At 37.0% G+C, this 26,714-nt stretch overlaps 1 protein-coding gene across 5 annotated transcripts in view; it reads right to left on the minus strand.

The window, feature by feature from the left end:
• Positions 1-26,714, minus strand: part of nbeab (neurobeachin b) — a 344,194-nt gene that overhangs the window by 58,337 nt on the left and 259,143 nt on the right. For all 5 annotated transcript variants that reach the window (XM_026934784.3, XM_034310661.2, XM_053239985.1 and 2 more), the window contains 4 exons: positions 25,357-25,474; positions 24,669-24,771; positions 22,909-23,024; positions 14,345-14,457 (listed from right to left, as the gene is read on the minus strand). In XM_026934784.3, coding sequence (XP_026790585.2) covers positions 14,345-14,457; positions 22,909-23,024; positions 24,669-24,771; positions 25,357-25,474 — 450 coding nt within the window. The remainder of the gene's footprint in view (positions 1-14,344; positions 14,458-22,908; positions 23,025-24,668; positions 24,772-25,356; positions 25,475-26,714) is intronic.

The raw sequence follows: 26,714 nt of genomic DNA on the forward strand, positions 1-26,714 counted from the left end.
ATAAAATATCGACCAGATTATTTTCCAATTGTCATTGTAATTTTCAACATAGCAGTAATTATAGTCTATGAAAAAAAGAGTATTGTTAATACTGTACACAATTAGGAAACAAATATTCCTAAAGGATTGGTTGGATAATTAAGAGTTCCTAAAGGATATCCTCTACGAACATCTTCTGATAGAGAATACTCTGTTAAGGGTTTTACACACAAGCTTTAATAATGACACACCTGAAGAACTCTTTAGGCTTTAAGAGTTAACTATTTTTCCATAAAAATCTAAATCTATAACCTTTAAGGGTTTTCCCCTCTCTGTAAAAAGCCTTAAATGTTCTATGTAGAACCATAAAACAGAGGGTTTCTCTCTCAGACTGGGTTACAAGTTCAGCTGGTTTAGTGGGAAAAAACCCTTTAAAACCTTAACTAGCCAAATAATCCAAAAAGCTTAGTGGTTCTGTGTTAGTCCCAGGAAAAATCCCAGCACTTCCAAAAAGCTGCCCTTGAGTGAGATGCTTAATATTCAACTGCTCAGCTTTACATTTCTGTCTTCTTTGAATCACTTTGGATAACCGAGTTTGATAAATGAAAGCATGTTAATTTCAAATATTTGGGGTCCATAAAATCACCTCACGGGCCGGATACTTACCTTAAGACCACATCATGGATGAGAGGAGGATTGAAGCTGATATAAAATTGCTTTTACAGTATATGAATGTACATCTATAAGCTTCCTTGAAAGGTGTACATCTGTTCATAGTGAAGCTCCTTTTGTCACACAAAATCTTTACACTTTTAACATGGGGTGCCAAGGCGTAAAACTCTCGACTGTTTATACTGTACGTTATTAGGAAAGAAATGTTCCTCAAGGGCTTGTTGGATAATTAAGAGTTCCTAAAGTTGTTCCTCTGGGAACATTCTCTAATTTAGGGAAATATAATTAAGAATTCCTAAAGGAGTTCTTTTAGGAAAATTCTCTGATAAGGAAATTCTCTGTTAAGACTCGGAAATGTTTTAGAGTTTACTTTTTCCCCAAAGCATCTCCACTTCAAAAGTCATAATTTAGAAACAATGCCTAACCAGGAGCTGCCACAATGCAGCTATTCAATTTACTTCCTCCATAGTTATACAGTATAGCCCTTGTGAGTTGCACTCCCTCCATTAGAAAATCTTTTAGAGCAGGGAAAATTGGCTCCCAAGGTTTTTCAGTCACCCACGCTAGCACCAGATGGAACGTGGGCAGTCAATATTAATATACTCAGTGTCAGGGAGTGTGAGGAAGCAAGTCCTGAGGGACAATCGATAGTCCTCTGGCTCTCAGGAGTAGTGGCGTGTAGCCGCTATGTTCATGGATTAGCATGGAGCATTAGCCACTGCAAGACAATAAGTGTCTACAAACCTAATGGAAGCTATAAGAAAACTCTTGGAGCGAATCACATCACCAGTGGAATGATTAAAAAGGATGTGAATGCTAGATGGAAGAAATTTGGAGACACCAAATAGTAACACGGTTGAGAAAAGAAAAGCGTCATCAAAATGCTTTAATACGGAACAAGTTTCCACATGTTTCTGTTACTCCCACCTTCACATCCTCCCCTTTCTGTCCTCTTTCCCACTCTTTTCCTCCCTTTTTAATGACCATCCTCACTAGAGTTAGCACAACTGGCCTGGACGATAGAGGAGTTTATGGAGATCTGCTCAGATTAATGGGCTGATAATGAGCTGCCATGTGATGGCCAGAACCGAGTCTGATAGGGCAGGCAGCCACAGGAAGTCTCGCACTCTGTAAAAAGTTGCATGGTGGAACCAGTCAAAAGTGCAAGATGAGTCCAGATCATTGGAAATGTAAGATTCACTTAACTGAGAAAATATTGTTTGGCATGAAAGAGAGTGCATGCCAAGTTCAGCTAAGCTGTTGGAGAAGTTAAGACCATGTGGAGAAAAGAGGATAAACATGTTTTCCAGTGGAAGTGAAGTGGGTGTACATTGGAGCGATTTCTTTAAAGGAATGGTTTGGCCAAAAATTTAATTTGCACAATTTTCCACTTATCTGAAATTTAGCAGGTCAGCCAAGATATATTTGGTTACTAAACTCTTTAGATTTGCATTGGAGCTGTGAGGATAAAGTTGCTATACATAATACGGGATGAACCACTATTAATTCTTACTAGTTAACTAGTAGTTCAAAGAAGTAGTCCACTAGTCATTTTTTCCATAATTTAAGCAAAAACTGATTAAGGACATCACTGTTTATTATTATTATTATTATTATTATTATTATTATTATTATTATTATTATTATTATTAATTTATTAGAGTGATTAATGCTGATAAACAACAGGTTCCTTTATTTCCTTCCCCAGACCACAGATTATATTTCCATCTTGAATGCTTTTAAGGCAATATTGTTGACACAAACTTAATAAATATGTGTATCATAGTATACTATTTAAGGTTGTACCCATTTTTAAATGCACGCTTATGGATGAGCTGAGGCTCAACTGAAATTGTTGATTTTGAATCTCAGCGTGCACGGCATAGAAGCTCATGTCCGGCAACAGAGAGATATGAGATGATCTTGATCTCATTATAGCTAAATGCCCGGCCTTCCTTGGACAGAGGATTCAATGTCTACAGCAGCATATTGGAGATTTTTCCCATCCTCTAGTGCTCTAGTGAGCTAGTGCTGCTCATACCGGAATTTACTCTACCATAGTGCAAGAATCTTATTTAAATTTTATTTAGCTTTAAAGCACAAAAAAAATATAATAAGTGTGGGAGTGGGCAGGATTTTTCTTCTTATACACTTTATACAAAATGATATCAAAGTGGTAATGTTCTGTTAAAGTGAAAGTGGAAAAAAAAGACTTTTCCCAGTACAGTCTTGTACAGTTGACTATAGAATTGGCTTCATATCATCTAAAATATTTTCAAACTAGCTGCCATCTTTATCGTCTCACTGCCTCGCTGTTTTTCCCACTTTCCTGAGTAGTCAACAGCTCCGCACAGCAGTGACAAGTGAATATGTTAGTGGACTAGTCTATGTAACCCTTTCCTATTAAAAGAAATAGTCATAGCTATTAGTTTAGCATCATAGAAACTACATATCTGAAACACATCACACTCTGAAAAGACTTTGTTTGGTTCAGTAACATCATTTATACATCAAAAGTTTCATGCAATAGCCAAATTAGTTTGTGTTTTAAAAATCTGCAAATGAAATTGGAGCTATATTTGATCCAAACAACATCAAACTTTGCGCCACACCTCCTACGTGAGTCTTATACTTGCTATGATACCAAACTGTACACTCAGGAAAAAAGAGATTCAGCTTTAAAAAGGCTGCTATACTGTTTTTAGCTCTGTGGAGTCCTTTGCCCTTTTTACACATAGTATTGTGTCATGCAATGTCTGAAAGAGACAAAGAGATAGAGATAGGCAAAGTCAGTGTAGTATGCATGATGGTAGCGATATGCTTCCTTTACTTACTAAAGAATCCAACTTCAAACAGCAAACATATCTTGGCTGATCTTGGAACTACCTTTGTAGTAAGACAGAGAAGTCGCATTTGAATCTATAACGATATATTGTAGTGTTTCAAGTGCTGGTGATAAACAAGGAAATCTACATCCATCAGATATAAATCAAAGAACATGCCTCTTCGCTTACAGCCCATAAAGAAATATCTGCAGCAACCAAAAGTATGGAGGATTCTTGAAGAAACACGTTTTATCACTTTCCGTTCAAAGTACAATGACATGCTCAGGGCACTTATCTAAGAAAGCAGAGGGATTCGGCGCATGTAATTGTTTAGATTTAGATCCTCTGGGGAATGCACCTGAAAGAAGAAAGCAGAATTTTCCAGAAGTCTGGTCACTCAGCTATCAAGAGGAAACACACTGCACCAACTTCTTTATGAAAAACAACTTTGCCCAGATGAAAGAGAAAATTGGCTAGCACTTTATTTTACAGCACAGTACATACCTAGTATTTATCAGGTAAGTATGTGGTAATTTCCATCCATCCATTTTCTGTATCAGTTATCCTACACAGGGCTGCAGGGAGCCTGGAGCCTATCCCAGGGCCCCGGGGAACGGGATGTGGGGGCCACCTGGGACAGGGTGCCAACCCATTGCAGGGCACAATCACACATACACTCCCATTCACTCACTATAGACAATTTAGAGAAGCCAGTCAACTTGTCTTTGGACTGGTTGAAAACCTCCGAAGCACGGGGAGGACATGCAAACTCCACACACACAGGGCAGAGGAGGGAATCGAACCCCCAACTCTGGAGGTATGAGGCAAACGTGCTACTCACTGACCCACCGTGCCCCTCTACATGATAATTTCTGGTACATAATTTGCACATTGGAACTTTCCAGGTTTGCACAGCAGAACTTCAATACAATATTTACTCAAAATTTAACAGCCAATAATGTAGTACTGAAGGATGATTTATACTTGCTGTTAACTGAACGTATTCAAGATGGCTGCCTTATGTGTATCCTGTGTATGTTTGGCGTGTTACTTGTGCGCCCATGTATGCAAAAAATTAACACAGCATCCTTTTTTTCTCATCCTTTTTGGCATAATTTTCAGTAGCACTTTATATTGCAGTACAGTAACTACCTATTATATCACACCACTGTTGAATACCAATGTAAATACTGTACTATATACTGTCCTGAGAAATAATACTAACAGTTTTCCTATTACAGTTAGTGCTTGAATTTTAAAAACCTCTTAATCCTACTGAAAGGTCTGTTTTAAGGACCAGTCTTCTGGATTTTCTAGATTAGTAAATTCTTTTGAATGTATGCTGAGAGTTTTTTGATTTGAGACGCAGATCATGACAACAATCACGATGACAGCAGAAAGTTTAAAAAGAAATCGAGCACATCCGTTTGTTTAACGTTGTTGTGCGTGATATTGCTAAACATTACAGTTCAACTTGGAAACTAAATGGACACAGATGTTTTGTGTCTGATGTGACATTTAGTAGACATCAATTATAATCCTTCAGATATTCATTAGATAAGCAAGTGAGTATCTGAGTGAGTATAATGAGGCTCGCATAGCAAGTGTATGTGCACCTATGCATGGTGAAGAATACTTGCACCTTTATAAGTAAAACTTGGTGCCTCTGTTTTTGACTCTAGACAGAACTACTGTCAGAGCTGCTGTTATAGAAAATTCATCACCTTCTGACCAATCAGATTTGAGAATTCAACAGTGGTGTGCTATAATAAGTAGTTACTGTACTGCAGTATAAAGTGCTACTGAAAATTATGCCAAAGAGGATGAGAAAAAAAGGGAGCTGTGTTAATTTTTTACAGTATTCTGAAAGCTAAAAAGCTAACCATGTAAATCATTTTGATGGTAAATTGAAATTATGGTAAAATCTGAATTTGAATTTATGAGAGGCTGAATAAATTACACTGCTCATTCGGAGCTGAAGTTAATTTGGCCTAATTTACATACTAACTGCATGCTTTATTATTCTCATTTCTGCCTGGTAGCTCCTCTTTAAATGAGCTAAACTTGACCAGAAATAGCTTGGGAACACTAAAAGACATTCTTTATTGAATATCAGTAACAAACTGAGCTGTACTTCATACCTTAATATCCAAAACAGGCTGTTTGATAACAAACCTATTATCATTTATCTCTCATCCCCGCTGACCTCATTAGGCCAAACCTATTCAAATGCTAACGATACATTATCCATAGTGTGATAATACAATCTCAATAACCTCATTATCGGACAATTAAAAATCCATTTGCTGTGCAGCGGCTTTGAGATTTAAAGGCTCGTAAAGAATGTCTGAGTGTTTCTTAATCCCTCAAATTCTCCATCTCAGGGAAAAGTGCTTGACCTGATGTCTCATAAAATCTATTACATAAATAAAAATCCCAGCTCGCAAATTTTACTGAGATGTTAACGATACATAAAGATTTTTTTGTCTGGTGAAATGCAGACCAGCTTGAAATAACAAGCATTAGTCAAACACTTTTTACTGAGCAGAGTGTCTATTTGCCACACAGCACAACTTACATACCAAAAAAAGGAGAATTAAATAAAAAGTTATCCTGATTTAGCAACTTTAGATGAGTAAGTCAGCTACCTGAACAAAGCACTAGCTAGCCACTAGCTCATTAACATACTAGCCAATTTAAGCTAATTATTATATTGTGTCATTAAAACCAAGCTAGTGATTTAAGTAGATGTTATAGGAAAATAATCCATTTCAGGGTGGTAACAGTAACTCTGTTTCCTGTTGGGCCGCATTACACCACTTTGTAATTGATTATTTTCCTATAACAGCATTCCTCCAAGTGTTTTATTCCTTACACACTAGCTATTATATTGGTTAATTCCTACCAATAACCAAATGTGCTAGCAAGTGCACTGAAAAAAATAAAATTATGGAAATTAAGGGCAAAGTTTCCACATATAAAATAATTAAAAAAAAAAAAGTAAAATGCAAAATAAAAAAGTAAAATATGTAAATTCAGCAATAGCTAATGTTAAATAACTTGATGTTAAACTCATTAAATAGAAACACATACAAATATGCACTTAATAGTTTGTAGTAACATGGACATTTATATTTTATATACAGATTTTACTTAAGTGGAAATGCTGCACTAAATTTAAATACACTTATCCATGAATTATTATTTTTTCAGTGTGTTATCTGTCACTGTCCCACATTAGTGGAAAAGAAACCTAGCTAGAGAGTGTGAACTGGCAATAATTAAAATGGATACAAATAATAAATATTTCCAGCTAACAGAGAACATTATCAGAGCATCCATCCATGTTTTACACAACATGAATTATACAACTGCCTAGTCCTAGTTAGCTCTAAACTAACATTATGGAATTGTTTGCATTAATATTCCAACATTGGGCCTAATTTATCAAGCTGGATATGAATGCGTATTTATGCGTAAATCATTCATATGAGCAAATATACATATACATAAATGTACATTTGGAAAAACATTCATATCTTATTCCTGCTGCCAAGTCTGTGTACATTTATGCATAAGAAGACTAACTAATGTAACTCTCAACTTATTAACTTTGAATCGTATAATTTGCGATGAGTTACTGCATTTTTATATACAGATTACGCTGTCAAGTTTATTCTGTGCAGATGGTAGCTGTAAGCCGAGGTGGTGCAAATAGAAGAATTGATATTACTGGAAGAGTTATCACATGATGCCCTTAAGAGGCAACGTATATTTAGAGACCTGTATGATTTTTTTTTCTTTTCTTTTTTTTTTTTCTGAGGATGTAAGCTGGCTTATAAATTGGCTCTGTTTGTCATGGCATCTGCTCAATCTAAAAAAAAAAAGCTTTGAGAAACTTTGTCGATTAGCAGTAATACTTTTTTGATTCACTTTTTGTGTTAAACCATTGTCTTTTGACCTCAATTATAATGCGCTGGATGGACAAAACAGCATTCACCTCCATCATTCCTCTCCAAATTTTGGTCTTTTCAGGTGCTGTGATTCTGCTGTATATGCTACGAAATAATATTTTTTATTCTTGTAGACATGAGTCAAAATTACTTCAGCTTCTGCTTCAGAGAAATTCTTCTTTTTTTGGCTGCTTTGTAGCCAATTTGTGCTTTCCGCTCTGTGAACTTGGCCTTTTTATGGAGGTTTGTGGGCGTCACCACAAACAAATCAGCTGTGGTGTGCACATGGGCAGTAATTTATGGGTGATTGCCATTTATCAACATACACACAGAAAATCCGCATTTATGAAGCTTGTAAATCCAGCTTATGCAAACACTGACACAGAACTTTACTCAAAGATTGGTGAATGAGGCCCAATGTTTTTGCAGCAATTATTACATAGAAAGTTCACAGAACAAGCAGAAAACCTTGAGATTTTTCCGAAATTCCTGGAAAAACCATTGTGCTAACCTAAACTTATTAGCTAGGTTCCTATTTTGGCAAAATATATCCCTCATAGACTCATGTTACCTCAAGTATTTTTTGAATCAGGCAGCTAATGAAATGTACTGAGACACCACTCAGCAAAAATCAAGCCAAACTCTCTTACTTTGTGACTAATCATGTACCTCGTGTACCTCATTACTGTAAAAACGGACTGCTATCTTCAAACCCAATCAGCATCCGTTGCTGAGCCTCCAGATTTAAGCAGAGCGGTTTGGAGATTAGAGCACAGGAGAGTGCATTTAGCCTGTAATATCTGCCCTGCTTTTCCCTGGAGACAAGCATCCAGCATTTCATATTTCAGAGGAAATTACATTAGGGCTCAGCGCGATGGCAGCGTCTGTCAGGGAAGCAGCGCTTGTTTTCTCTGGCCTCGTCAGCCAGCGAGAGCAACGTACAGCTACAGTCTGATCTAATCAAGATCCTGCAAGTCAAAACAAAGCAGATGCTTCTCTAAAATATCGGACATGACGAAAGAATGGTATGCATTTGTGTGTGTATTTATGCTAGGTTATTGTTAATCTGTCTTTCTAGATGTGAACAAGCATGAGGTGGCCATGAAAGAAAATTCTACCGCAGCGCTGTTAAATTCTTCATTCTGATTGGTCAGAAGGTGTTGATTAGTTTTCTGTAACCGCAGCTCTGACAGTAGTGCAGCCACAAATCACAGGTTTAGATTAGCGCATTAAAAGCTAATTCATATAGACTTGTACGTATGGTGGATGCTCCACAGTAAAAAAAGTGTGTAATTACTGATATAGTCTGTGAGGAGACATTTATCTGACATTTTTGGAAGGAGTCTCCAGTGTCAGGTAAAGCTGAATGACTGCTAATAGCTGCGATAACGCAAGTGATAACAGGAATTAACTTGTTTTAGCTTGTTAATGATAAATGGCTAAAAAGTATGATGTGAAACACCTTGAGATATGCGAAAATAATCAACTTCCTTGAATAGAAAAGTAAAGAAAATGAGAAGGTTTGAGGAAACTTTAGACATCAACTATATTAAATATAGTGCTTTTTAAGAAAGCCTGAATTTTATTGTAATAGTTTTGGCATCAAATAGGCCTTTAATAATGAAATTTCCTTGCTAGCAGACTTGTACAACTGAGATAATTATGTCTGCTGTCCCTCCTCCACTTTCCTCCACTTTCACGCCTTCGTGAAAAGTTCAAACAGAGACAAGTCATCTAATTTCCTGTCAAAGCCGCACAAAAGAAGTCGAATAACACGCGCTGAAAAGGCGGCGCTGAAACGCGAGCGTCTGATTGGTGAGCATTATCACGCGCTAATTAACAGCTGCGAGCCGAGCATTTTCTCTTTTCCATCAGCTCCCTGTCTGTCAAAAAAAGGAAATAATCATTAGATTCCAATAAATCCGTCTAGCACCTGAACGCCGTTGTCATGCAGAAATGAGCAAGCCTTCGCCTAGAGCCCAAAAACAACTGGACCTGGGTTCTGAGTCACTCCCCTAAACAGGATGATTGCAGGTGTGTGTGGTGGGTGTGGTAGGAGGGGAATTAATGTACGCTTCAGTGGCAGGACGCCTCAGTGGCACGAAGCTGCTCGTCACGCAGGCCCTCGGGGACATTCTCAGCTCCGTGACTGGCAGCTGTTTCCTGCTGGGCGAGTTACGGAGGCTCACGCCGAGCTGCTTGGCATGGCAGTCCTGGGAGAGTGGCATGTGAAGTGTTTTGAAAGATGGAGCTTTCGAGTGAGATTGCATTCCCAAGCCAAGTATTTGCATAACGCAACATCAGCATTTCTTACTGTCCTGTCCAGAATACATGCAATGAATGAACCAATAGGAAAGTAACATGTATGGGGGAACTCAATAAATGTGTGTTATATTTAAAAATATGCAATTGTCCTATAGTTTAACATTTAGGTTCTGCTTGGGACATAATGACCCCAGATTTCAACCATGAAATATATGTGTTATGTATTAAACTGGGCAGGAAATTATCTTCTCTTGTCTTATGTTTAGTGACTCACCCCTTTAAGAGTATTTGGTGACTTCCCCTGTAATAAATGCTTAATACTTGATCACAGCAATTTATAACAAGACATTGAAACTCCTTTATGTTTTTTTTATGTTCTTATGTTTTTTTGTCTCATGTTCTATGTTCAGACGACTGAATCATCTCTCCACGTGTATGAGTGTATGTAAGTGGTCTGTATTTTTGGTGTAGTTATTGTGAAGTCAAAGACACTTTTAAAGAAATGGACAATAATGTTATCAATCAATCAATCAATCCATCCATCCATCAGCACATGCAATATAGCATTTGAAAGCAAAACATCTGGACTTTACTTTGTGTGAATGAATCTAACCAGACTAAATGGCTTAATGACTGAAGTTCAGATATTAATGTCATATAATATTCCAAATATTGGCAAAACAAAAAAATATTCTGTGTTTCAGATGGCTACATGCCATACATCATTTGAAAGGGCTTCAAGAGTATGTGTGAAATGTGTGATTTTTTTTTTGTGCCAAATAATTCCTTAATGGCCCATCATTACACACATAAGGGCTATAGATCATGTTTCTATCACAGCAATTATGATAGTGATTACTATTATTTTGGTGTAAAAATGGACAGGTCATGCTTAAAATGAATCCAAACAGCGAGTTCAATCACTGTCTCAATCACATTCTCATCATTTCTCATTTTCACTCCCACATGTGAATATTCACCTGCATCAGGAGGATCCTCGAGCATTGGAAGAGCATTAGTGGGTTCGGTTTTTATACATATCATTTATATTTCTAGTATCTGAGATGAAGAAATTATTAAAATTGTTAAAATCTTATCTGGAAATTCTGGTGTAGCTGCAGGTTTTCATTCCAACGCAAGCAGCAGCCACACCTGATAGATAATTGAAGATAAGCATCAGCTGTGGCTTCTGCTTGGTTGGAATGAAAACTTACAGACACCCAGACAATTTGCGAACGATATTGAACATTATATGTATTAAAATTTTGTATTAAGGTTAATGTTGTTAATAAGTTTACAGTCACTAGGTTAGAATTGTGCAAACCTCATGTCAAATGATCACATGCTTGCCTCAAAAACACATCATGTGAATCAATAATATCATGGTTGCATAATAACGTTAAGCCGCACCTGCGACCTGAGTCAGAAACCAAACTATTTGCTGAGAAAGGAAGTGATTCAGCTTCAAGATGACGTGTCTCACTCAGGGGTCTAGCTGTTGCATATACGACTGAAAACCACACAAGGGTGTGTGCATCATAGGAAGTAGCACAAAGTGGAAGTGCTCCACTAGAGGTGAACTTTTGGAGGTGTGTAGCCTCAGCTAGTCAAGGACAAGCATCAGGAGGCCTGCAGCTCTGCTCAAGTCCTGCTAATGAAGGCAGCTCATGCTGCTAAAGAGCACCATGAGGGTGTCACATTATAATGCATCAGTGTCCTCCTCCAATGACCTACTTCCCTCGCCTCTTCTCTGCTTTTCAATAGAAGATCCAATAGATTAACAGTATTGTTTTATTTGCATATATAGATATACATATATATATATATATATATATATATATATATATATATATATATATATATATATATATATATAGATAGATAGATAGATAGATGTAGATGTAGATGTAGATATACATAGATATAGATATATAGAAATATATACCTTCAACTGCAAAAGTTTTCACACTCTATAATAACGAGTTCCGAGTAAAACTCTTTAACTATCAGAATCCTTGAAGAACCCAGTTTATTATTTTTTATTATTACACTTTTATTATTCAAGTACATGATATCAGTGTATGTGTATCTCCTTTTCTGAATAATAACTTATCCATTCTTTTGCCTTTATAACGCCGCCAACATCTTTCCTATCCTCAAAACAACTTCTACATCCCCTCAGTTGTAATACCTCAGGGATGAAGAAGTACATTTTCCATTTTTCCATCCAAAAACCACAGGGGATGCAAACTTTTGCATTTCAATGTAATCGCTAAGATTTCCACTTAGTAGTGTATGACGTACTGGAATAGATGTCCAACAGAGGTTAGTAATACTCATGCTGGAATAAAAGCTCTGAAGAAATAGGCTGAAAAATGGAGTAATGAATAAGAGAGAGAGAGAGAGAGAGATGCAGACAGAGAGAGACAGAGTGAGAGGGAGAGAGAGAAAGAGTGAGACAGAAAGAGAGAGACAGCTAGAGATAGAAGAAAGAAAGAGAGAGAGAGACAGAAAGACAGATAGAGTGAGGGAGACAGACAGACAGAAAGAGAAAGAAAGACAGAGCCACAGAAACAGAGAAAGACAGAGAAAGTGGGGCAGAAGGAGAGCGATATAGAGAAAAAAATGGAGAAAAAAATACTGAGAGAAAGAGCAAAAAAGAGACAAATCAGGAAAGAGAGAGAGAGACAGACAGAAAAAAAGACAGTGAGAGAGACAGAAAGAGAGACAAAAATACACAAAAGCGAAATCGAGAGAGAGAGAGTGAGAGAGCGAGAGAAAGAGAGAGAAAAGAATGCAGTTGTTTTCAGGTCACTGAGCTTGTTAACTGTAGGAATGAGCAGAGGACGATGAGTGAGAATGAATGAGAAAAAGAGAGAACCTGAACAAATGTACACGATGAAGACACTGAAGAGAAAGAGAGAAAGAAAGAAATATTTAATTTACTGATATAAATTATAGAAATTTCTGAAGAAAGACAGACAAGTCTCTTTATTCATAAGTGTAATAACACTAGCATTAGGAATATCTGAACCACTCATCTAAAATAGCAATATCTACAGCCAGTTCCAGAATTAATGGCACCCATCAATCTATACTTTAATTTCATTATGCTCGTATATCATCTGCAGTTCTTTTACACTTTTTATTACAGCCCAGGTTTGTGTTTAATGCTAATTTTAATTTTTAACTATTAATACATTTTTATATCCATTACACATTCCGAAAGCACTTTGATTCTGTCAATGGTGACGGGTGACCAAGAGAATTTGAATGTGTGCAACCTCGTATTTGGTCTATTTGAGAGTAAGTATGTAAGTAAGTAAATTTTATTTCTAGAGCACATTTAAACACAGCTTACACTGCTCAAAGTGTAATACAAACATATTATAAATAATAATAATAATAATAATAATAATAAATAAACATATAAAAAATACAGAGATAAATATACCAATGAAACTGGAAACTGACATAGAGAGAAAGTATTGTTGTTTTTTTTCTTTTTTTTTTTTTAAACTAATTTTACTCGAATTTACTAATTTGAGTAAAAGAAAGTCATTTATTCCAGTATTTGAGTGGAAATTTTCAATCACTATGAGTAATCTTAACTTTATTATTAATTTTTGTTCATTTACTTGAAGGGTACCAATAATTCTGGAGTTAGTTATACACTTTAACACAGCTTTAATTTTGTTTTTCTTTAAAATACAGAATGGATCAATCCATTCCGTGTCATATGTTACAATGTGGATATTGTATACCAATTACGGGTGATGTGTGGGTGAAAATATGTCCAGGACAACATCCAAATACGATTAGTGTTTTTTCCCTTCCATTTAACGCTGTTGGATAATTTCATGTCATTTGTCTCGTTTTACATGGTGGGATCTTGTTAAGACATATATACACCCTTTAAAAAAAAAATCCATGGAAAAATATCTTATTAAATCTTCTTAGAGAAGCAAACCCTTTAAAAATCTTTAGAATAACACTCACTCGCCTCTTATTTTCGGTTTCCTCCAACAAATGGCTTTGGTTTTCCTCATAGCTCATTAATGCTACAGTGCAGTGCCTTCAGACATTTTATTTCCATATGGTTCGGTTTGCTTTTTCTTCGGATATGACCTGCCTCTGGTCCATCTTGCCTATTTAAGTGATTAGTTTAATGGAGGGAAAATTCCGATTCCAGCCACACTCACGCAGGGAAGAAGTGGAATTATGGGCCGATCTGAGTGTGTGTGTGCAGAGGTCATCAATAAGATAGACGGCGGTTTGAGCTGGAATTAAACAAGCCTGCCTTTGTTTGAAGGGCCACTTAGGTTATGATTTAAAATTGCATAATGTCTGCTTTGGTACGCAGATCATTTTTACGATCTATGGAAAGTCGATATTGAGTTGCCAACAAAGCGACATGTACATTTAATAGAATGTTAATGTCAGGTAAATACGAAAAAATGTTCAGCTCCATAGAGAGGCCATAGACATTCCAGAGAATGTTGTAAATCTACCATCTCACTTAAAATTTATGCAAGTTTTAAGCCATTAATCACATACAACGGGCAGAAAGATCCTCCACCTCCACATTATGTGTTACAGAAAGCAATGATCTATTAGACACTTGCACAGAAGTGCACATTTAATTTGTACCTTAGACAGATCTCGGAAGTTGCCAGGCAGTGTGAGGTCCAGCTCCTCCGACTCGTAGTTGGTGAGAACCCAGGGGAAGACGGGATATTGGTTCAGGTCGTTGTACGTCCGTCCTAGCAAAAAAGAGCACAAGAGGTGTCAATGGCCATTTAATATATAATTGAGTGCAAAATTTGGTTTCTGGGGTGAAATGTTAATATCATAACTCTACCAAACTATAGATAGATGGAGTTCAATTACAATATTAGCGTTTCTCAGGTGAAATGTTAATATTGTAACTCTACTCCCATTATCTATAAAACAGAATTGTATTTAAGTTAATTTAATGCTCTTGAGTGGTGCAATAGAAAAGCATTTGGTCTATCATCTGGATATTGTGCTACAACCATCCATGGTTAGGAGTCCAAGATTAGCATAATTAGCCATAATCTTTGGGTGGGAGAGACGGCATGCTGTCTCACTCCTGCCAATCACAGTGACTCTTGCCAATCAGGGGCATCTGTGAGCTCATATATGCAGAGGAGGGCAGATAGTACTTTCCTCTGAGTGTGTTATGCTGCCCTGTGCTGCCCTGTGCCTTGTGAGCAGCAATTTCAAAAAAAAAAAAATTAAGTTGGCTGGCTTCATGTGTCTCAGAGGAAGCATGTGTTAGCCTTCACCCTCCCCGGTTGGTAGTTATTGTACGAAAGTGGAATGCTGGCTAGTGGGTGGGATCTGGCAGGTGACCAAGTGGGGGAGAATAAAGGGAAAAAACAAAAATGTTCATCTGATGGTGCTTCGCAACAAAATATTACAGTAATTGACTTTCAGTTATCACAGCAGTTATCTTTATTAGCAAGCTTAAAAGTTTGTGTCTCTGTCCAATATTGAAACGAACTCAAACTCTCAAGCAGTTTGCTATTCAGCTGGGTTAAGAATCAGTGGGAATCAGGAAAACAGCGATCACAAGACATAAAACAGAAAATAATGACCTTTCGCTGAGCTGGAGAAGGGGATAAATAAGTGTTTAATAAGTGTTAGGGGACACCATTTCCAACAGTGAAAGCTATCATTCAGAAAGGAAAGAAATATAGATGCTAAAACCTGAAAAAAAAAAAAAAAAAAAAAACCTCGGCCAGAGAGATTCACAAAAATCCAAAATAAACAGCAGAAGACCTGTGAAAAGTCATTCGAGCCAAGCAGAATAAACATCCCCATTCACACCATATTCATAAATATAATCAGGATTTTTCTTTTCAGTATTAATATCTTAGTGCTGATAAATGTTTAATGAAATTAAAATAATAATAATAGTAATAGCAATAATAATAATGAAGCAATATCTGTAAAACCCAACATGCCTAAAATGTCTTATTCTTTTTATCATTTAAAAATAAGAGTGTGAAGACTTTTAATAGCTGACATCATTAGCTCAGTAGATTTACACCAATTACAGAAATTCTATTAACAACCACATGGTCAAATTCAAATAGTAAGCAGTAGCTGAATAACAGCAGTAGCTGTTAATCATTTTATTTTATGGTTTAATTATTATTTGTTCCTCATCTTTTCTTATTTGTTCATTTTTTTCTGATTTGTCTTGTTTAGGGTATTTTACAACCTTAGAGAGGCTAAATATCATAGTATACTGTAACACATATTGTGAAAATTCATTCATTCATCTTTAATAACCACTTTACCACTCTGGTCACACTGGGCCTGAGGCGGGAATACACATGGGATACGACGCCAGTTCATTCGAGAAAACCATGAACACACATATACACACGCACTCATTCAGACCTAGGGGAAATTTAGCCTAGCCTATCCAACTATTGGCATGTTTTTGGTAAGTGGGAGGAAACAGGAGACCTCGGAGGAAACCCACACACACATGGGAGAATATGAGAAGCATCTGGCAACGATATCTGCTGCGCCACCTCGCCAACTGTATTGTGAAAACATCTTCTCCTGTGATCGCTTTTGTCATATTGGACATCACTAGAGATTAGTTCTTGGTTTGGACCTTTGTTAGTTACCAGCCGTATCACTGCAAAAGGCTGGGTAAAGCTCCGTAAGCTCTTTTATTAATGTTCACAGAAGTCCTAGTGGTCACTCAGAAGCATAGCAGCTGTACACCATTGCCATCTGGATAGAAAGTGACAAAACCTTGAAGAACCCAAGAAATGTCCATGAAATATCCAAGAAATGCGATATGTGGCATGGTCTTAGTTTCCTTCTTCTCGACATATGTATTCGGTCTCTCTTTCTCTTTCTCTCTCTCACACACTCCCTCTTGCCCCCCCTCTGCCTGCTTACTTGGTCTCTCTCACTTTCACACTAGAAATCTGAAAAAACTACTACCACTGCATAGGCAGGCATCAGAAACAGAGCTCACTTTCTATCCTGCCTATTTCCTCACTGAAGAGGAAAAGTCTTTATCAGGTGTGACATTTCCACTTAAAGCCAGAGTCACACACGCACAACTTCTAGAAGAATCAGCTATCCATAAACTCGGCAGTCATCTCAGATATAAGATTCTACTTCTGAAATAAATGAAAATAAGAGGTTACAAACAAACAAAAAAAAAAGCCTGCTGCTGAAGACAAAGAAGACTTTATGAAAAAAAAAAATACACCTATTGAAGTGGCGGCTCAGTGGATAATGCTTTCAGGTACTGATCATAAGGTTGTGTGTTCCAGTCCCAGCACTACTAAGTGAACCCTCAACTGCTAGATTAAAAGTTCCTTTGGATAAAAGAGTCAGCCAAATAAGTAAATGCAAACTTAAAAAGGAAAGACACAAGAGTGCTTTACACAGAGCATGCCAGAGCATTGTTTAATTAAGAACAATGTTTCCAGTGCCTTTTAGCTATACCACTGTGAGTAAAAGACATTAGAGTAGCAAAACCTACAGTCATAGCACACTGGGGGCCGTATTCAGAAATGAGTCAAGTGCACATGCTGGACCTAATAATGAAATTGAGCACATAAGTATTTAGATCTTGGAATTAACTGCGGACATAAGTGCTGTTCGGAGAGCTGTGCACGAGGAGATCGCCAATAACAGAGGCGTGTTTGAGTTATGTATAATTCTGACCTTGAAATTAAGTCAATTTTTTGTGACACTGACTATTTATAAAAACAATACAGTATTTCACCCTGAAACTGATGTTTTCTGAAATGTCAATTTGAAGACTTTTCTTTTTTGAAAACCTTTCAAGGACAGAAGTGAATATGGTGTTGATTGAATAATCAGATGATTTGTCATCTCACACTTTGGTGTGAGAAACAGTGTTTTTCACCCCTATGTGCAGAGCAAAATGCATGAGAGCATGCGGTTATAGGAAAATAATCAACAATGGGGTGGTGTGATGCGGCCTGATATCAAGCACAGTTACTGTTAACAACCCAATGTTGATTATTTTCCAGTAACAGCACAAGTGTTTTATTCCAACAAAAAAAATCCTCAGAATTAAAAATTTATCAAAGAATAATGTCATACTTTTTATCCATTTATAGTTATATTTAGTGTTGTGGAATGTCTGCTGTTATATTTAGTGTTGTGGAATGTCTGTTGTGGAAAGTTAATTCCTTTTATAAATTAGGTTATATCAGATAAAAACAGCCATGCTCTCACCAGCCTCTCTTTTTTCATCAACTGAAGCCAGTTAAAAAAAAAAAAAATGCTTCTCAAGTTACAGAGAAACAATGTGCAAACTAGTTTCTGACCTAAAACGCTAACACTGGAGACTCCTTCCATAAATGTTCAGTAAACGCCTCCTTTTATGCACATTTTTAATCTGTTTATTATGTGGAGTGTCAAACAAATTATCAGTACCAAACAAATAATCAGACAAAGCTATGATAGAAACAATAACATTAAAACGAGCACATTAATGCAAACTTGATTTGCAGATATACTACTGTCAGAGCTGTTGTTATAGAAAATTTATCAACATCTGACCAATCAGAACTGAGAATGCAACAGCACTGTGGTATAAAATATGTTACTCATAAAGGAGCATACATGTTTTACCATTTAAATGAAATAGACAGCCTCATAAAAGTTTGAAACATGACATTTTATGGCGCACCAACAAGATATCCACATACACATATCACATATCTCAAAAAATGTATTTTTTATCAGTTCAATGGATAAGTTTATATTAGTATTAGCATTATATTACTATATTACTACGTTATCTGATACTTGATGTAACTTTTGGAACCTGATGTATTTTTATAATAGTGGTAGACAAACCCGTGCCTATATAAACACATTTAAAAAGAAAAGAAGAAAACAAAAAAGACATTCCATTTAAGTGTAATTACATAAATGGGGTGATTCTGTGTAACGGACTCAAGGACCTGAAGGTGTTTTTGGATGAGAGTTAAGGGTGAACAGTTCACAAAATCAGCTAACACTCGTCTGACTCTTCTGTGGCACACATCACACATTTGGCATTATCACACCACCATAACGGATACAGGTAATTATAAAAATCACCACTGAGGTTTGTAGTTAAAAACCCCCTTTGTTATATTCTGCAGTGTTTGTTGTTGTGATATATAGTTTGTACATCACGTCTTTGCCAGACAATAATCCTGAGCTGTTAATGCAACTTGATCTCATAAGGGATCTAACTAGATGTGATCTAATTAGATTTCATACAAATGAAGACATACAAAAATGCACATACACTAGCCCCTCACCAAATCTTAATCTTAACCTTCATATGATGGAAACTGTTATAAAATAGCCAGAACTCTGAATCACCCAGTATTAAGATGCTGGTCAAAAATGAGGTTGTTGGGCAAAATTTCAGAAAGTTTGTAATTTTTAAGATTTTCTCCAAAAGAAGGAAAGAAAATATTAAAAAGAGGCAGCAGTACATAGACAGTCCGGAGGCTGGATTATAGTTTACAGTCAGTATTAAGGTTAAATGCATGACTCTAAGGTATCATAAAATGGAAGGTATCACTTTAATTGTCATACAGAAGACAATCATACTTTACAAAGGGGCTCCTCAAGGGCTAATGGTTAATGGTTCTTGATGTTTCAAGGGGTTCTATAGGAACCATTTCTGAAGAGAAACCCCTTTTGGTGTATGTGGTTCCTCAGTGGGACCTTTAGGTTGCTAGATGGAGCCATTTTATGGTAACCAACCAGAAGCGTCCATTCATGTCCCTGTTATTTGTAAATCATTTGTAAGACATATTGAAAATGAAGCTAACTGTACTGTGGTGTAAGAAATGCTTATTTCCTTTCACGACATCATTTTTAATATCACTGATAATCATAAACTGTTTAACGATTCCCAAACAATGTATAGTATACTGAATCGAAGCACTTTAAAGTACAAGGCTTGCTTTGTGATGTCAAATTAACTTGGGCGTATAGACATAATTTTGCTATTCAGCCCAATGACCTTAACCACTTAATGTGTGTACTAACTCCAGTGGCATTTAGCAGACAGCACAGCACTGATGCTGACCAAATCCCAGCGACCTTCGTTCATCGGGGTGAATGTGTGAGCGGTGCATTTTGGCCGAGCTTTGATTACTCGGGTCAAGCACACGGAGGATGGGTCAGAGCAGAGAAGAGGAGAGGAAAAGAGAGCTGACAGCACCGAGGCCCGGGCGGAGGATGTTAATAACAGTGAAACGGTGTTTAATTAGGAGAAGAGAGGCTCTGCATTAACACCCCCCTCTCGGGCCTGTCGGTGTGCCCGGGCTTCACTGACACCTCTGTCAGCCCTGGTCATTACCACTTCAGTTTTTTAATGAATTTTCTCCCTGTACCCATCGTGCCTTACATCTAATTAGCTGACAATAATGTATCGGAGCAGCACAAGAGCTAAATATAAATATGCATGAATATGCAGCGCGAGCCAGGATGACACTTTTCAGTGTCAAAACAAAAAAAGGGTGTATAAGAGAGAGTGTGCAAAGAAGTTGGTTCACATTAGAGACTCTGTAACGGAACCTCTCGACTCCGCTGACACACACGTTCACACTCCGTGCAACTAATTATCAAGAAAAATGTGCAGCTCCTGCTCTCTTGGAAACAACAGCTCGCTGAATCAAAACAGGGAAATTTTGCACCTGACAACAGCATTGCCTTTCTAAATAAATAATGAGAAGAAACATGTTTTAACAATAGTGGTTCATAGCAATAGAATAGAAACATCATTATTTATATATTTATATATATATACATTTATATATATATATATATATATATATATATATATATATATATATATATATATATATAGATAGATAGATATAGTCACTCACATAACACCTGAGTGAAAGTGGCAGATTTAATTTTTTTTAATAAGGTTATGTTATGACACATGACACCTGATGGCCTCAATTACACTATAAAGTCATGAACCCTGACTTTGTAGGTCAGTGTAGCAAAGTAAAGTTCAGAAAACCTTAATGAATTTATGATTATGGGGCCTTTATGACACATTTCTATCCATAGCTATCCACAAATCTTTTTTTTAAAGCAAAGGTGGAGAATTTATGCTAGAGAAAGGCTTGTGTTAAAACTCACAAGATGACATGGTTATTGTAATTCTTTTTATCCTTACCTTGAAAGTTATTAGTTTGTTTTCATTAAGCACATTCATGACACTTTAAAAAAGTTGTAGAAGGTATACACAATGCTTCATATCAGTGTTATAAATACTAATTTTAGTAACACTTTACCTTAAGGGCCTTAAAATCATTCATTTGCAAATATGTAAAGTTGTATTGTAATGATTCTTTATAATATGTTTTAATGCAAATGGACCACCAGTACAAAATTCATGTGAGATTCATTTGATCTTATGAATGTGATATGAAGGCCTAAAGTAGGTTCCCTTTAAAAAATAAATTAATTATTATTAATTAAACCATTTTTTTATGTAGTGTTAGTTGTCAGGATTGGGTTATATAGGTTCCACATAGCCACATACACCGATCAGCCATAACACTAAAAAAACACCTGCCTAATATTGTGTAGGTCCAGCTTGTGCTGCCAAAACAGCTCTGACCCGTCGAGGCATGGACTCCACAAGACCTCTGAAGATGTGCTGTGGTATCTGGCACCAAGACATTAGCAGCAAATCCTTTAAGTCTGTAAGTTGTGAGGTGGGACCTCCATGGATTTGACTTGTTTGCCCAGCACATCCCACAGATACTCGATCGGATTGAGATCTGGGGAATTTGGAGGCCAAGTCAACACCTTGAACTCTGTCATGTTCCTCAAACCATTCCTGAACAATTTTTGCAGTGAGGCAGGGCACATTATCCTGCTGAAAGAGGCCACTGCCATTAGCGAATACTGCTGCCATGAAGGGGGATACTTGGTCTGCAGCAATGTTTAGGTAGGTGGTACGTGTCGAAGTAACATCCACATGAATGCCAGACCCAAAGTTTCCCAGCAAAACATTGCCCAGAGCATCACACTGCCTCTGCCAGCTTGCCGTCTTCAAATAGTGCACCCTGTTGCCATCTCTTCCCCAGGTAAGTGACACCCGCACACGTAGCTTTCCATATGGTGTAAAAGAAAACATGATTCCATTCCTCCATGGTCCAGTCCTGATGCTCACGTGCCCATTGTAGGCACTTTCGACTGTGGACAGGGCTCACCATGGGCACTGTGACTGATCTGCGGCTACACAGCCCCGTATGCAGCGAGCTGCGATGCACTGTGTGTTCTGACACCTTTCTATCACAGCCAGCATTAACTTTTTCAGCAATTTGTGCTATAGTAGCTCTTCTGTGGGATCAGACCAGACGGGCTAGCCTTTGCTCCCCACGTGCATCAACGAGTCTTGGGCGCCTGTCGCCCTGTCGCCGGTTCACCGGTTGTCCTTCTTTGGACCACTTTTGTTAGGATCTAACCTCTGCATAACAGGAACACCCCACAAGACCTGCTCTTTTGGAGATGCCCTGACCCAGTCATCTAGCCATCACAATTTGGCCCTTGTCAAAGCTGCTCAGATCCTTACACTTACCCATTTTTCCTGCTTCCAACACAACAACCTCAAGAAATGATTATTCATTTACTGCCAAATATACCCCACCCCTTAATAGGTGCCACTGTAACGAGATAATCCATGTTATTCACTTCACCTGTCAGTGGTTTTAATGTTATGGCTGACCAGTGTATACACTTGGCTTAAGTAAAGTACACCACTAAATATACATTTTTTACACAAATTAGAACCTGGAAACATATTAACTCGCCTGCTAAGCTAGCCAGCTGGCTAACTGGAGTGTTTTTTTTTTTCTGGAATAATCAGACAGGTGACCTCCAAATGTACTGTTTCCAACATCTGTGCCAGTGGTGTACATGCTAATAGCATAGCAAGACAGTGATGCTAGCAGTAGCTATAATTAGGGAAACTGCCACAGTTTTAAAGTAATTTGCCAGTCACAGGGAAATTAATTCTAACCATTCTGCCTCAATGACAGCAATTATCAAACATCATATGTTTCACTCAACCACAGCCTTATGAAACAATTCCTCACTATCCGTTTCATGATCCATGACTGATGAAGAGTGTAATAAACTCTAACCTGCAATTGTATTTAGGAACATAAGGTACTCGAAGTTGGAGATCTCACGTCTCTGCCAGCGCTGTGTCATATTGGAGGACTTGAAGAGCTGCCGTGGCGTGGCCAGGGAAATCCGCCTGCAAAAAAAAAAAAAAACAACACAGCTTTACACACTGCTGAAGCTCAGACCTCCATATTTCCTGCCACTGGCTTTGGCTCCACTGAATTTTGGCTCTAAGACATAAGAGTTTCAAGAAATGTGGAATGTGCAACTGTTTCGCCAGAAGAAACATAGAGAACCAAGAAAAACAAGAGAACATAAACAGGCACGGTCACACTCTCAGACACGCAAGGCTGCTCCGTGCCTTCATGTGGGGATTAATGAAAACATGGCTGGGACTGAATGAACTGCTTTTCAGATGTGAAAAGTGCTAATAGTGTCAGTTTGAAGAGAAGCCGAGACATGTGCTGTGAGAAAAAGCTGCAATGACATAACAGGGATCAGGCGGCAGACATTATTAGAGGCCAATTAATTACAATTTTAAATTCTCACCTTTCATATTCAATTAATAGAATTTTACCCACTGCACATTTCTATTTTTTACTTTGTCTTCACATGATTATTATTTATTTATAAAAGAATGAATGAAGAATAACAGGAAGAATAATTCAGGGAGCTGCAGTGACCTTCAGCAAAAAAGGTGTATGTAGTAAAAAATTAAGCATAGTATACCAAGATTCCAAAGAGACAAGACATTTCAAATAAAATCCCTTCAAGAAATAAAATACAACAGGGTGTGCGGATATTTTTCTTAAAACAGCACACCACATTGTGTTTTATTCCTTTTATACCACATCAATTTGCCAGCAATTGCATTTTTTTATTTATTAAAGACATGATTTTTATCTGTTTATCTCACTTATATCTCTCTTACATTATAGCACTTATACCAGTAGTTCCCTCCTCTTTTTTTCCCTCTCTCAAAATGCAAAATGCAGCTTGTTAGGTTGCTGACGAAGTCCTCTGTCCTGAAGACTTTACCATGGTGGAAAACTTACTGATTGTTACAAAGTGCTAAATGATAAATAAACATCTCCTTACAGAAAACTTGATCATATCAACAATTATACGATTTTTAAAAAATATATGTTTATGTGCAGCATCCACTATATCTGCCCACACGTAACAAATATTGTTTACTATGGAAATTAAAACATAATCTAAGTGGATTAACAATAAACATGTGATACTGTCAGAGCTGCTATATAGCATATATATTATATATTAATTCATTTAATTTGAAAGGTGACCAAATTAGTAACATGACAGTGTTAAATCACCAAGGTGCTGCTGTATGTGCATGAAAACCTAACCCTTGAAGTTATACCTGTACCTGTAAGGTAGTTATACCTTATAAAAAAAATGTATTATTATTATTATTATACCTGTAATTAAATACAATATTTTGCTAAGCTACTGTGTATATGACGTATCTGACTATAAGACTGAATGTTGCTTCGAAAGATCCAGTCTACAGTCTCACCCTAGAGGAGAGATGAACTAGTTCAGGGTAATCAGGGTCAGATACCACTCAGCTACAAATAAATAGAAAGCTGTGGCTATAATAACAGCACTGCAACCTGCACTTGAGTCTCTTAGGTGCATAACTAGGCCTAACCAGGTAACACATTTGAAGTTTAAAAACTTTTAAAGTGGTCAGGCCTAAAATATAAATTAGGTTACCTGTTATACGTCCAATGATATATGTCCAATGACATACCTGGCTTGTGGGAGTCCATAGCTTGTGCCAACACCTACACGGGGTAAACTATAGACCACTTTCTTTACTGTGGGCTGATCAGGGAAGTTAAACATCACCGAGGCTGTAAGATAGAATGACATCAGGCCATAATTTGCATAAATATGTACATACATACATACAGACTCAATAATGCCAGTGATGCCTAAATAACAATTTAACGATAAACAGTTCAGCACTACAAGAACAAGCTAAAATCAGACACACACACACACACATATATATATATATATATATATATATATATATATATATATATATATATATATATGTGTGTGTGTGTGTGTGTGTCTGATTTTAGCTTGTTCTTGTAGTGCTGAACTGTTTATATATATATATATATATATATATATATATATATATATACATATATATATATATATATATATATATATATATATATATATATATATATATATATATAAGAAAATAGTTTGACTATGCTTTTTGAAGATGTAGAAAAGACACCTATTGTTGTTGTTTATAAGTTATTAAGTTTGACGTAGACATAAAAATCATAATCTTTAGCTCAGACAAAGATTAGGGCAATCCTGCTTGGGTTGTCTTAAAATCAACATTATCTTCGCACTGTATGCTATTAAAAGATTAGGCCCTGTCTGTCAAAAAGTTGGAAAGATGAACAATTTACTTCTGTTGGCCATAAAGACTTCCAGTGCCGTGTTCTGCAGCAGATAGCGCCGGGCAAACACAGCTCGGATCTCGCTGAACATCCATTTTCCATGCAGCCCTTCGGAGTACACCAGCACCTGCTCAAAGCACAACAAGGCAGAGAGGAAAGTGAGCTGAAGTCCCACCACTGGGTATTAAATATCAGAGCACTTTACTTTATTGACACTGATCACAACTATTCAGGGAAGTTTGCTAATTGCATACTAGGTGCTAAATTTACGTCCCAGAAGCATCACACTGAGAAAGTGTTCAAGCGTTTGAGTAGTTTATAGTGGCCCTTCAAACATTACTGAGTAGTAGAAGTTCAATTTCACTCAGGAATCCTGTCAGGTTAGCTCATTTTAGCCAGCTGGCTAGTTGTAGCAGTGAAGATTGTGAAACTACTTTCGGTTGTGAAATTACTTTAACATCATTTCATTAATCCTGTCAGGTTCATGTTAGATATCTTATGTTAGCTAGTTGGCTAGCTTTAGCAGTAAGGCGTATCACATTTATTAGTTACAAATTCTCTCAGAAAATCTGTAAGGTTAACTTCTGTTAGCTAGCTGGCTAGGTTTATCAGTGAAAATGATAAACATCTTGGATATGACTTAAACATTCTCTCAGAAATCCTGACAGGATCACTCATGTTAGCTAGCTGGTTATTTTTGACAGTGATGATTATGAACATGTATGCATATGACTTTAAAATCTTCCCAGCTCATGTTAGCCAGCTGGCTGGCTTTAGCAGTGAATCTCGTGAACTTGTATGTGTTATTTAGCTGTCTAGCTTCAGCAGTGGACATTATGAAATTTTTTTTTCAGAATTCCTGTCAGAATAGTTCATCTTAGCTAGCTGGCTAAGAAAAAAATCTTCCCAGCTCATGTTAGCCAGCTCAAAGCTAGCTACCTTCGAAGATTATAAATATCATAAATATGACTTAAAATTTCCCTCTGTCAAGTTAGCTCACTTTGTAGTTTTAGAAAACTTCGACAGCTTAAATAGAGCTGTAGTTTTAGGAGTGGCCATTGTGAATATTATTATGAGTTAAACTCCTGTCAGAAATCTTATCAGAATAGGTCATTTTAGCTATCTGGCTAGATTGACCAAGTACAGACAATACATATTTATTAACAAAGTATTCTTGGAAAGTTTTAACAGTAGATCCTGAACATTTATTGGTCTAAAATCCTCTCAGAAATCCTGTCAGATTAGTTAGCTTGCTTAATTTAACAAAGAAGTTTACCAACATTTATGAACTAAAATCCACTTGGCTTAGCTCAAGCTTAATCCAAGCTAAACCCAAGCTTAGTTCATGTTAGCTAGCTGGCTAGATT

This window comes from Pangasianodon hypophthalmus, chromosome 14 (genome assembly GCF_027358585.1).
Source record: "Pangasianodon hypophthalmus isolate fPanHyp1 chromosome 14, fPanHyp1.pri, whole genome shotgun sequence".
Taxonomy (NCBI): domain Eukaryota; kingdom Metazoa; phylum Chordata; class Actinopteri; order Siluriformes; family Pangasiidae; genus Pangasianodon; species Pangasianodon hypophthalmus.